This window comes from Drosophila montana, unplaced genomic scaffold (assembly GCF_035044405.1).
Source record: "Drosophila montana isolate Dmon_TW-CO22-7 unplaced genomic scaffold, ASM3504440v1 contig_402_1, whole genome shotgun sequence".
Lineage (NCBI taxonomy): Eukaryota > Metazoa > Arthropoda > Insecta > Diptera > Drosophilidae > Drosophila > Drosophila montana.
The window spans coordinates 2,375,048-2,388,450 of NW_026998739.1; the positions used below are offsets into that span (position 1 = coordinate 2,375,048).

Consider the following 13,403-nt stretch of genomic DNA (forward strand, 5'->3'; position numbering starts at 1 on the left):
GGGTAGATAATAAAATCCCTATGACGACTGCAGATGTGGTTGTATCATATTGAAATAAGTCTCATCTTTAGAAAATAAGAGTCACTCGCCTTCTCTCACGGCCTGGTTTAGCCTAGATATGACAGCTTAGCTTAGATCACAAGCACACACACACACACTAACACGTTCACAAATACTTCTTCCTGTATTTTTTCACACCCAGCAAATGCAGCTGACAACATTTTGTGTGTGCGCCTGTGTTTGTATGTGTGAAACCCTGCGGGGGTTGGCCAAATGCTCGTAAACAAGAAAAGCAGGCTGCATATTTCGGTAGCCCTCTATTAAACAAACAGAGTTTGTGGACATGGCGAGGGTTGACTGATAAGTAGCAGTAACGCAGGGCAACTGGGCAGGCAGGCAGGCAGATTCCCAGTGAATGGATTTTCAATTATGCAACTGAGCAAATGTTTTATTTATTGACTTTGCGCGCGTTTCCATCATAACTGAAAGGTTTTTAGATACGGTGGTTGATTTCATGTGCCCTCGAAGGCGTCAAGAATTTTCCAGGGGTTGCTGTTGTTGTTGTTGTTGCCAAACATATCAAAAATGCACTTTGAATATGCTCACTAGCGAGGAGGGGAGGGGCAGCTGTAAGTTGATCGCTCGATTATGCAATGCCTCTTCGGGCCGGGGGCAACAAACTTTTCAGCTCTCCAGTAAATTAAACTTGGCCCGCAGTCTGGCTGGCAGCCAATTGTAGATCATAGAGAATGAATTGGACGCGGCCCAAGTACCTAGCGAAAAGACGGAAGTCGATCAACAGACGCCAGTTGCGTGTCTTCTGGATGTGTCGCTTTCGGCACCTATGCATCCACTGAATGGTGCGGGGCGAAGTAGGGGGTAGGAGGTGCGACAGGCGCATTAATTATGAATCGCTTTCCACAGCTAATCTAGTGAGAAACTTGAGAAATGTGCACTTGCTGGCATACAGTGGACAAAAAAAAGTACTTAAATGCAATTTCTTAAAACAGAATTAAAATTTCTTAATCAAAAGCTTTTTACTTTTTTTCTTCGTTTAAAATTCAATTCAAAAATTAGCTAAAAATCTTCCCATCCCTCTCTCTCTTGCTCTCCAGGACAGTCGTATTCAACTCCATTACATATGTTCAGTGCAGTTATTAAAATTTGATTTCCTAACTTTAAGCCAATTAGGACTTTAAATTCTGTTTTGCTTATTTTGATTTACTTCAGAAACTCGGCCAAAGAAGTTTGCACAATTTTTCACCTAAGCTCTCAACTTCAACTTAGTTTACTTTAAATTTTTTTTATTTTATTAAAGTTAAAGTGAACATTTTCTTACTGTGCACACAACTTATAGCTGTAAATAATTCAAGTCTTAAGAAGATGAAAAAAAAACGGCTAAATAAAAACAACCACAAAATGTCATTTCCATTAGCCTCCAACTTGTTTGTTGAGCCCAAAAATAGCTAAGATAGCCGCTGGAGTGGGCATGTACAGCTCTGCGTTATATATATATATATATAGATCTCCAGTTCTTGGGAAAATATATCGTAAATTTCAGCAAATTTAGCTATGCAACATTTTGGGGCACTGATTTATTGTGCTGACATTTGGCTTCATTCAGGCATTGGCTTTGTATAAAAAATGCATAATGTGTCTTATTAGTGCCCGCCTGAAAAGCCGGCCACATTTTCCAAAGAAAAACCTACCAATATATATTTATATATATATATATATATAGGTTACCTTCTGACATCCGGTGAGTTCGGCAGACTGCGACATTTGCGGGCGCTTTTGCTGCCCCCATGTGATGAGGATGAAGCATTGCCCATTTTTCAGTTTTTTATCGCTCTCTGTCTCTCTTTTAATAATGTATTATAATAATGACGACGATTATGTTGATGAATATGATTAGAAAACTTAGTTTAATTTGGCATTTAGATGCAGCTTTGGCACTTTTTAGCTGTTATTTTTTCACGTGTATTAATTTACATTTTATTTTTCAATTTCCGGGCAGCTTTAAAATATTATTATTCAAACATTATGATGGGATTGTTTTGTTACACTTTGCAGTTTTTGGAAATTAAATTATAATTGTAATATTATTATATATTTTGAAAAGTATTCTTTTAGGGAATATTTTGATTTCTGTTTAAGAATTTCATATAAAAGAAATTGAAATATTATGAAACACATTTTTTATATTTATATATTTGTTGAATTATTAAAATTTTTATATTTATCGAAATATTTTTCATATTCATTATTTTTTAAAATTGAAAATAATATTATATACACTCTTTTTTATATAATGTTAAATTACACAAATAATTTTTTATATTTAATAAATTTTTTTTTTATTTCTTATTAGTTATTTTTTGTTATATATATATATTATTTAAAGAATTTCAACTTAAACTGTTGTGTAAATTGTGGTGGTTCACATAAGATTATTTTTTGATGACACGAATCATCATTGATCAAACAAATATATTATGCAATTAAATGTAATATATAAATATAATAAATAAACGTAATTTATCAAAGCTTAAAGTTTCTAAAGAGCTACGCAAAACCAGTTCAATTCAATTCAAGTCAAACATTTCTAAAGGCTCTTAAGCGTAATTAACTGTGTTCATTTTTCACTTCACTTTTGTGTCTCCTGATTTAATTTTTACACTCATTAAAAGCTCAGGGGCGTGTCGCACTGCATTCTATCAGACCAGCCGAAAAATATTGTTTGCTCTATGTAATTACTTTGTAATTAAATGTGTGACGGACGCAAAAATTGCTGCTAATCAAACAAATGTCTGGTATCCCAAAATACGCCCCCAAGCCAAATGCCGGCAAAAAGGGAAAATCTAAAGAAAAACGCCATTTGCCCGGCTGGGGATGACCAAAAATGTTTGCACAGCACTTTGATCTAAAGGCCAGGCTGAATGCTGGACAAAGAGGGGCACGGCACGCCGAGGGCCAGTTGTTACAGAAAACTTAATGCAATTAAGCGAACATATTTGCAACTTCCGTGCCGTACAAACAAATAGAACCAGAGACCAGGAAACAGACATTTTTGATGTATGGCTGCTGATGCGGCTAATCTGGATAAAAACAAGGGCGCAACAGGGTAACTCAAGCTTAAAGGGGGATGCCCAGAAGATGCCCAGCAAGAATGTTTTTGAGCGCAAAATCAATAACTTCAATTACAAAGATGCAAAGCCTTGGCAACCAGCAGGAACAATTCGACAAAAGCACAACAGCAAGAAAAGCAAAATATGGCGTGTAAATAATATACGCACGTGCGTGTGACACGTGAGTGGGACTGGGACCTGGAGAGGCGGGGTAGGGTAGGCACGAATTTGTTATAGCCCAGCATTTGAAGTGCCTGCTAAATGCTCTAAAAGTGGTCATATTTTTTGGTGTACAACACCCAATACTCTGCTGGCAGAGGGTGCGAAATTTATGCTTAATCAATTTGTCGTAAAAATTAATGCCATGTTATATTTTTGGGGCATTTTGGAATACTAGAAGCTGTAAGGGTTGCTCAGGCAGTGTTGCTGCAGCCACTGCGATAAATGTTGCAATTGGGCAAGGATTCTTTTTGTCGACACGTGCCACGACGCGGGTGGGCTTCGTGGGTAGGAGAAAGAGTTGCAGAGTTGAAGTCAGCTTTCGACTTGTGCGTGAGTTTTATCAGAATTTATTGTACATTTTGCACTGCCTCGCGGAATTGTTTACTTGGCGTCAGTTGCGTAATCAAACTGTCACAGCAGCAATTACCATAGCTCGAATCACTCGACTGCGACTCCGGCAACAACTCCGGTGCAACTCGACTCGACTCAGACTCGATTCTGACTCTCGTCTCGCCTGACTGCATAATTTTCATAAATTGTTGCAAATTGTTGTTGTTGTTGTTGTCGTCGTTTGTCACTCTCGAACTGGAACTGGAGCTGCGCATAATAAATGTGGCGTAGAGGCCTAGCAAATCGAGAACAACAAAAGACCTCAAGCTGAAATGCCTGACAGATTGCTGACAGTCGCAAGGCGTAAGGAAAGGCATTTCCAAGCCATAGAGGAAGTGTGACTAAATCGCAAAAAATCATAGAATAATTGAGCTTGATGGAGCAGGAAGCAAAAGAAAGTGCCACATGAACCCAGTTCTAGCTCAGTTCTACAACGAGTTCAAAAGAGTCAAGTGGACTTTGATACTCTTCTTCATGCTGAGAAATAGCTCAAACTAGCTTTTGCGTCAAGGAGTAATTGGAATCAAGTGGTGGTCTTTACGTAAGCGAACTCTTCATTTTAACTAGTTCATTGGAACAAGCTGTTGGCAATCGAATTTATAGAGCTTAGGGCTTTGATATTAAAAGCTACAAAGATTTTAACAAATATTTGAACTAGTTCATTTGAGCGAGGTTTCAAAAGAACTTAATATAAAGTCATCCAAGTTCACTTGAACTTTTTTGAGGCTATCTGCGACCATTAATCATAATCTGAGCTAGTTCTGCGAACTAGTTAAAACTGAAGCTTCAGTTAAATATCAAAGTAAATTTGATGTATAATCAATATGATTAAATCGAGTCAGGTTAGCGAAAAGCACTTAGGTAATTATGAACTAGTTCATAATATAGTTCAATCACTTCTATATGAATTCCTTCAATAAGTAACTGGTATTCATAATTATTATTATTATCAGAATTTGACTCGCACAAACGGATCAAACCGTAAGCAAATTTGTGATTCAGCTAAAGATCAAGATGATATTGCACAATGTAATTGCTGAATGGCTTTTGAAAATATATTCAAATTATATGCAAATTGCTGACAGAAATTACAGCAAATTGTCGTCTGAGTGTGTGTGGGAATTACCCAACTTAAATTTGGCAATGATGCAGTCATAATTCATATGTGATCTTAGTGAAGGCAGAGAATTTAGCATAAATTAAAAATTAGTTTTCGGCCCATTTTTTAGCAGGAATTTAAACAACACAAAAGGAAATGTCTGTCAAAAATGCAGCATCCGAGCTTTAACAGTTAAGGCTGTGTACTGTATCATCAATCAGTCAATCAGTCGGGCAGAACAAAACAGTTTTATGTTCATATATGGATGTGCAGACCACACAAGTAACAAACACTGCACAGGCCAGTCGGCAATTATTAATAAATATTGATAAACGCAACGCGTTTGCCATTTTAATTGAACATAGACAGTCGCTACATCAAAGCTATCGACCGATTATGAAATATTCATATTATAAACATATGATGTATGTGCGTGACTTGGGCGCACCTATCATAACAAATCTACGTTTTGAGTTTTCCATTAATTGGCCGCTGCGGAAAACAGACAACAAAATGTAAAACTTGAAAGGGCACAACAAAATGTCAGCTTTTTGGTTTGAGATATTTTATCTACATCTTTTTGTTTTTGCTCCCCGCGCTGCGCTAAAACGCCGTGACAAATTGTTGATTTGCTTTGACATATAAATAAAAGACTTTTGTCTAAAGTTTGTCGCGCTGCTGTTTTTATCCACTTATTTTTGTATTTTTTTTTCTTCTTTGCTTTTAAGCGGAAGCTAAAAGAGTCTTTCAAGTTGATTTCTGCTCCATAAACTTGTCTATTTTCGTATTGTGCCGTGCTCGCTGAAGCGCAACGTTGCCCGGACCCGCAGGGAACCCACCTACTGCTCCACACACACCTCCCCTCCCCATACCTTAGACGCGTCTCATCTGCTCTGCTTAAAATTTGGAGCAGCACGTGCATTTGCACGTTTATGCGTTTATGCTTTTATACCCCTTTCAAAGAGGGTACTTTCCTTTTTGACGAAATGTGTAACGCACGCACGAAAAATTCTTTGGCCCCACTAAGTAAGATTAACCAGGATTAGGACTAGTATATACATAGATACACTTACAAAATAAAACTTAAATAATAATAATAACCATATTGATGAAAATAATAATACCAATAACAATAATGATAATAGTAATAATAATAATATTAATAATAATATTAATATAAATAATAATAATAATAATGATAATAATAATAATAATATTAATAATTATAATAATAACAATAATAATAATAATAATGATAATAATAATAATAATAATAATATTAATAATAATAATAGTAATAATAATAAAAATAATAATAATAATAATAATAATAATTATAATAATATTAATAATAATAATACTAATAATAATAATAATAATGTCAACAATAAAAATAATCTGCGACTTTTTTAAGATTGTAAATTCTTATAAAAAGTATTTCGTAGTATATCTTATCCACTCTTTCTCAAATTAAATTAAAATGAACGCTCCATTAATCAGGCAATCTTCATACTTTAGTTAGGAGCCATTTGAAATTTCCGAAAACCCTCTGATATTGTTCTATGAAAATGTATAAATTAAAAAAACATATATCGCAATCATGAGTTTCGTCGTGTTCTGCATAACTAAGCAGTTCTTCAGCGAAACTTTTAAATGGAACCGTTTAAATTGGCGAACGGCCATCGTTGAATATGTCATAAATCTGTCATATATTCGCAAGGGTATTTAAGCTTCGTCACGTCGCAAATAACTTTCTTTCTTCTTTTTTCTGCTTCTGTCTATATGTATTGTTTTTAGTGTCTGCCTTTCGTTTGTTTATATTTAGATGGAAGTATTTTCTTTATGTCAGTTTTACGGCGCATTAAAAGCCAACTTGAAAACCAGCTGAGCCGGGGGAGTGGCAGCGTACTGGGGAGGGGGAGTAAGACAGTGACTGAAACAGACCTGCAACATAAATCTCAACGAAAATTTATTTGTTAAACTTCAAGCTGAAGTTGATTTTTTTTCATGGACTTGCCAAGCATTTGATATGCATTGCATGTGCCCATTCGCCTGGGCGAGAAAGAGAGGGCGTGGCATTGTTATTGAGCGACCTGCACTGTTAGATTTATGAACACTCTCAACTATGGCCAAGACTTAGGATTAGAAGCCAAGCCCGGTCTGGACCACCACAAAAGCTGGCCCAGAACGAAGTCCATTTATTTGCTGTGTACTTCCTGTCAAAAACTGAAAAGAGAGCGTGCCGGAGCTCTTTATGGGTTAGGCCATGAGGCTGTACCGTATTACCCCCTTGGTCAATTCCATCCAGCTCCTTGCGGCTATTATCAGCACATACTTGACTTTAACAACTTTTTGCCACTTTTGCGCCTCGGCGGCTGCATATTAAATAATTTTCCTTTTAGCCAACGTACGTGACTAAACGTCAATTTCCAGTTACCATTCTACCGTCTTGCTACGTTGCCCTGCTCAATGCAAAATGCATTCTCTACGACAATTTTCATAATTTTCCAAAGTGCCTTTGGGTCTCGTGCGGCGGCATAGATAAGAACCGGCAAAAGTTTCTTGGGCGAAAAGTGCAACGTTCTGATAAGAAGGCAGCTCTTAACTGAACCAAACCGAACTGTGCTCAACTGAACTGCACGGAACTGTGTGCTAAAGGGCCAGCGGCGGTTAACTGTGTCAAAAACTTTTTGGTTCAATCGACGTACGTGATATTCCGTGAATTGTACAATTAGTTATGGGCTGTGGAGGGGCTTAAGTTGGGCCAAAGTGGAAATTATGTGATTTGTTAAAAATTCTGTCCCAGTAGATTGGGTGATAAATGACAGCCCAGATTATACAGCTATCAAAGCTTAACTTTTTCACAGATTATTAAACACGTTGTGTGTATTAAAAAAAACGGGTTTAAATGAACTAATTTGAGCTAAAAAGTTTCTGGAAATTATAACTTTTTAACACAGTCTTTAACGACAACTTCAGTTGTTAACAAGTGGAAAATGAACTGGTTCTATAAACATTCAGTACCTAATAGCGAAAATAGTATGTGAATACCTTCTGAGTCAATTACGCGAACTAGTTACTCTGCAATAAACACTTAAGTCATAAAAAACCCACTTTAATTTAAAAACTCTTGAAAGGGAACTAGCTCAAGCACTTTTCTGTGCAGCTTAACTTAAGTTTGAAAAAAAAACAGTTAATGCCAGCGTACAAACTTTTGTGTCAATTACTAATATATTCCCCTAGAACTTCTTCCGCGAACTAGATCCAATTGTAATCGCTTCAAGCCCGTACTCCATTCCATTAACCATGCGTATTTACATGAAAAACCCATAACCATTGACCGAAACTAATAATTATCAAGAGACCTTTTCGGGCGAACCACACTCTACCTTATAGATATATGCCATGGTTAGCTGAACCCTATGGGCATTATCATATTATCATAATTAAATCATTAGGTTGACGCTTTTACTACTTATATAAGCATAATCCGCGCTCCCTCATTCACACGCTGTAAGACTGGCTGGCAGACAGACAGGGGCCCCTATATCATTAGTCAAAGTTCGTCTCGGCTGTTACCTACAGTAAGTACTCGATAGTACCCGCTCATTTTCTCGTTAATCCCCCCTTCATTCTCCTACTGTGAACTCAGGCCGCAATTGATTTTTCATTTGGCCTGTCGCTCGTTTGGTATTTTGACAGCTCGATTTTTGATATCTCAAATTTCTGTCGGGGGCTTTGATTTGCTGCCGGGCAAGGCACAACACGGCAGGGCAGGGGTTGTTGGCAGTTCAATGCACCCCCAGAAAGTACAAGAAGAAGATGACTCTGACAGCTTGTCAGTTGTCACGGGCAGACGTACAATTAGATATGTTTAAAATTGTGAACTCAACAGGATGCAGTTCGGTTCAGCATAATTAGTCAGGCCGCCCCCTCAACTTTGAACCTTTCAAGGAGCTTCAAACCATAAGACCACAGCTGCCACTTGAATAAAATTAAATTAGAAAATTTCAGCAGCAAGTTGGAGCACAAGCCTAAGATTAATTGAAGCCACGCGCCGCTCTAAGGCCTCAGAAACCGGTTCGATTTATCAGGCACATCTTGAGGTAGGGAAACACTGTCTGAGGAACTGAAGAGCTGATGACATTGCAGATTAACGCCTTGCATAAATAAAGTTCTGCCTAATGGGCGGGTAGGTCTAATTGCCAATGTCTATGTTCTGTTCATGATGGTGCTTAATTAACTTGTGGCTGACACTAAAGTTCTATCTAAACTGTGAACTCTTTGGCTACATTTAACAATGGGTAAAGTTAGAAACCAGCCAAATGGAAAGTGTAAATCTAAGGGGTGAGAACAAATTGCTTTTGTCGGAATTAGACAAAAAATGTGCACATCTGTTACAAACTAAATATATCTTTGTCTAAGATTTTAAGTTATTGATAAGGGTGGAAAGTTCCTGCAGCTAATAATAGCGTCTAATATAAATTAAAGAGATGTATAAAATATTAAGATTTGTTTGAAAGTTCTTTATAATAAGTCATAAGTAAAATATAATTCAAGCAGCAGAATAAAATACAACACTCTGTTAGGAGGGAAAAAACAATTTAAAAATGCCTACTAATGGAAAATTCATGAAACTCAACTTTTTGTGACTATTCGAAACTCTGTTTTAAACCCAAACGAATCAAACAAAATTTTCAAAATATACTTTAAGAAAAATTTCCAACTGAGCGAGTTTTCATTTAAAGTTCAAATCCCGCAGCAGCGACCGCAAAACAATTCTGTTGCATTTCTACTTGGGGGCATATAAATAAAATACGCGCTTATCTAAAATGGAATTTGTCTGGCGGTTTGGTCCATTGAGGACGTCTGCAAAGAGTTGGCAACATTTTTTTTGTCTGTGTTTAATCCTTTTAATTTGTGTGCACTGTGATAAGGCGTTAATTATGCGGCCAACCAAGGAAACATTTGCTGGTGAAAGCGGGAGAGAGAACAGCTGCAAAGCTATAAAATATGCAACAGTCTCTTTTGGGCACTTTATTGCTGCCCTTTAATATTTATATGCATTTATTTAACATTTAAATATGTTATATAAATTAACTATTTATATATATTTTATTATTTGCTTTAAACAAACTTTGTTTATTAAATGCCTAGTTATTAGTTATCAACAGAATTTGAGCACTGGCTGGTTTAAAGTTATTTATTTATTGGTTATTTTATTTAAGTTTCTTTATTTAGACTTTTTAATATACTTTTTATTTAATCACTTTTCTCATTTAGATTACTTGGCACATTTGTAAGATAATTCGCCTGAATTATTTTAAAAAACTCGATTCACTAATTTTATATACTTTGCCGCCTTTTTTTAATCACGTTTTTTTCTAAAAACAAACAAAATCAACTTAAAAATTGCCGGCGAGACACGCGCGTACGTTTTATATGTTCCGCACTCGACGCGTTGCGTTTGCAAACTGAACGCAACGCAACACAACGCAACCTGCTGGCTGCTGGTTGTTGGCTGCCGGTAGCCCGTTGCAAGCGCCTTGGCTTTGCGCTGTAGCGAACATGTTCGATGCGCACAGCTGGCTGTCATGTGTTGGCATTGGGGGTGGTTGCAACTTGCAGGCTGCAAGCGTGTTTGCGTCTGTTGTCGTTTGTGCCGGCTATAAATAGTTGCCCCCACCCTGTTGAATGCAACCCCCACCACTATCCGCGAGCACTGTTGCAGCTGAAGTTCAATGCTCAGTCGCGAGGTCAACAGCAACTATAATTAAGTTAGCCAAAAGTTATTGGCCAAACAAATCGCTGCAATTTAACAAACTAAGCAATTATCGCAATATATTTTCCACAGTTTTTTCTCATTTATTTTTGCTGCATCGTGTCACATGAAATGTCGCCCAAGGAGAGTTTACAACAACAATAACAAGTGCTGGAAAATTGTTTAATTATTGCAACTTAAGTTTCTAATGGGGCAACTACACTTGATTGGAACAAAACTTGTTTAATTTGTTGTTTCTGATACCCTGCACACATTGTAAATGGGCAAAAATAGGGTATATTGCAGTTCTGCATATGTGTGTAACAGGCGTAAATAATAAGCTGCTTCGAGTGCTTAATGTATATGCATAACAACATATATTCTTGATTATCATCAATAACTAAGCCAATCTCTGAGATGATAATAGTTTGATTAGAAAGAGTTTTTCTATTACTAACTTCTTCTATACTATTTTACGAATGAATGTTCTTGTGTAGTAGTATGTTTTATCGAACCCTTTTATAAAATTTAAAATAAAAAATATTATAATAATCAAAACCCATAAATATAAAAATTATTGATGAATACACTTTTTATATTAAAAGTAGACACTGTGTGCTTGTGTTTGTTTTTGATAGTTAATGTTATTGTTACAGCAATTAGAAGCTGAATGCAGGGTATCTCCTAGTCGGCCTTAGTCGACAGACAGCCTTCTTACTGGTTTTAAGCGGCTTTACTCGAAGCGCGCGCCTCTATTTCTTTGCACTTGCCCGATTTACAAGTTTATAGAGTTGTTTTTTTGAAGTTTATTGCCGTCTGTCGAAATATGAGTCCAATTTACGTGATATGGCTATTGGAATTAGACAAACTAGTTGTGGAGTTATACTCTCTTAAATTGGGCATTTTAATTGAAGGCGTGACTTTGCAAGTGGCTGGCTATGAAAGTTGCAAACGGGTGAAAGGAAACGGAAGATAGGCAGATTTATGAGACACCAAGAGAGTTTTATAAAGTTTATGTTATGGAATAATTGATTCAGTAAAAGCAGATAAGTCACATAGGACTTTATTCATAATAAAAAGTTTATTAAAAATTATAAAGAATTTATAAGATACTTTTACTAGATACTTTTTCTATAAAAAAGCATATTCCATTCAATAAATCAATCGCTTCCAAAGAGCTTAACAATTAAATTGGAAAATATATGCATGAATAATAACAATGTAAATAAAATTGAGGAAAAATAGAAAATAATTTTACAGTTCTTAAGAAATTCAAGATTTATGTAAAATTTAATTGTTTTCAATGCCATAAAGGAAAAACGTTTGTCAAGCCGTCGCCAAAGTTTCGCCCTTCGAGAAACCCAACTATTTTTAAAGACTTTTAAAGTGCGCACCCCCAAAAACTAAACTAGAGCCAATAAATCTTTGTTTATACAAATCCAAAAGGCATGAAAGGCTTTCGAGCTCGAGCAATTCACATGCCACAGACGCATAAAGAAAAAACAAATGCCAGACGGACACACATGTAACTCCAGCTTGTGGAGCAACTGGACCACATCGACTGGCAGCCAACTACTAATGCCATTAAGCACAATGCTCGCTGCGCACCGCCCCTCTTCCTCGCAACCAACACCCTCACCTTCCCCTCTAACAATACTAAGCATGCATTTTATTGCCTTTTGTCGTACTGGAAGCCGGCGCACTTTATCATTTCAATGGCAGCGAATGTTGCAATGTTTACTTTTCATTTTATACGCCCCCTCGCAATCCCCAACCCACCTGTCCCTGGCACCCACAAAACACCCAATCTACACCCGGCCAATGCTCACTTGGCCGTTAGTCTATCCAATTGTCCAACAGTTTGTCTATGCAAATATTTTTATTTGCTTCTTTCGTTATGCTGGTAAAACACAAAAGCAGCTTTTAGTTGAGAGTGTGCGGCTAGCTAATACCCTGTACATAAAATACATTCTTTAGTATTAAATAATAGTTTGATTCGATTTTTAAAAACATATTTTTTTACAATTTAATAACACGCTGAAATATGCATATAAAAACTTTAAGGAGTTTATAATATTTACTGCTTCTAATTTATCAAGAATTTTTTTTAACCAAGATATCAAAAGGTATCCCCTTTTTCACTGAAGAATATACAACCTAGATATCAAATATCAATTATGAAACTTAAAAAACAAAACAAAAATGTTTGGTCGTGCGGTTCGAATCAATTAAAGAATCGAGCGTTTGGCTCGAGCCTAGGTTCGTTACATAATATTCGATTTTCAAATATAAGTATTTGAGATCAAAATCGTGAATTGTGTCGGGTTAAGGCTTAACTGTTTTATTTCCGAGCAACTGGTTTGGCTCTAAGTTCCATTTAAAGTAGAAACTTAAAAGAATTCTAGACTCGAAGCGCAACGGTTAAAAATCTGTTTATAGCCGTGTTTAATACACCCTTCTTGAGCATGCCTAGCACTACTGGGTATCATAATGGATCTCACATTGCTGACAGCAGCTCGTTTTTATCCAGGCGGAAATTAAATGTAGTCGGAGTTTTATGATGTATATTTTGCACATGTTGCCAATTTTGTCGCCGCACATTTCAGTTGCCACCCCCTCTTAAGCAAATGGCTTAAATTTTGTTGTGAAACTCAGTCAACAGCGTAATCAAGTTCTAAGTCCAATTCCCAGGGGAGTTAATTACTAGAGTATTTAGCATATAATTATGGACTTGGTTCACCTGGCCTTCTCACTCCCTCTCTCTCTCTCTCTCTCTCTTTATCCTCGCTTTATCCTTTTCCAG

General features: G+C 36.5%; 1 protein-coding gene across 5 annotated transcripts in view; it reads right to left on the reverse strand.

Moving 5' to 3' along the window:
- The window catches only part of sick (sickie), a 217,878-nt gene that overhangs the window by 85,615 nt on the left and 118,860 nt on the right, over positions 1-13,403 (reverse strand). For 2 of the 5 annotated variants that reach the window (XM_064697644.1, XM_064697643.1), the window contains exon 1: positions 1,747-1,886. The exons of the other annotated variants lie outside the window; for them this stretch is intronic. In XM_064697644.1, coding sequence (XP_064553714.1) covers positions 1,747-1,832 — 86 coding nt within the window. In that variant the 5' untranslated portion in view covers positions 1,833-1,886. Of the gene's footprint in view, positions 1-1,746; positions 1,887-13,403 lie in introns of those variants that run through there. 5 annotated transcript variants of the gene reach the window in all.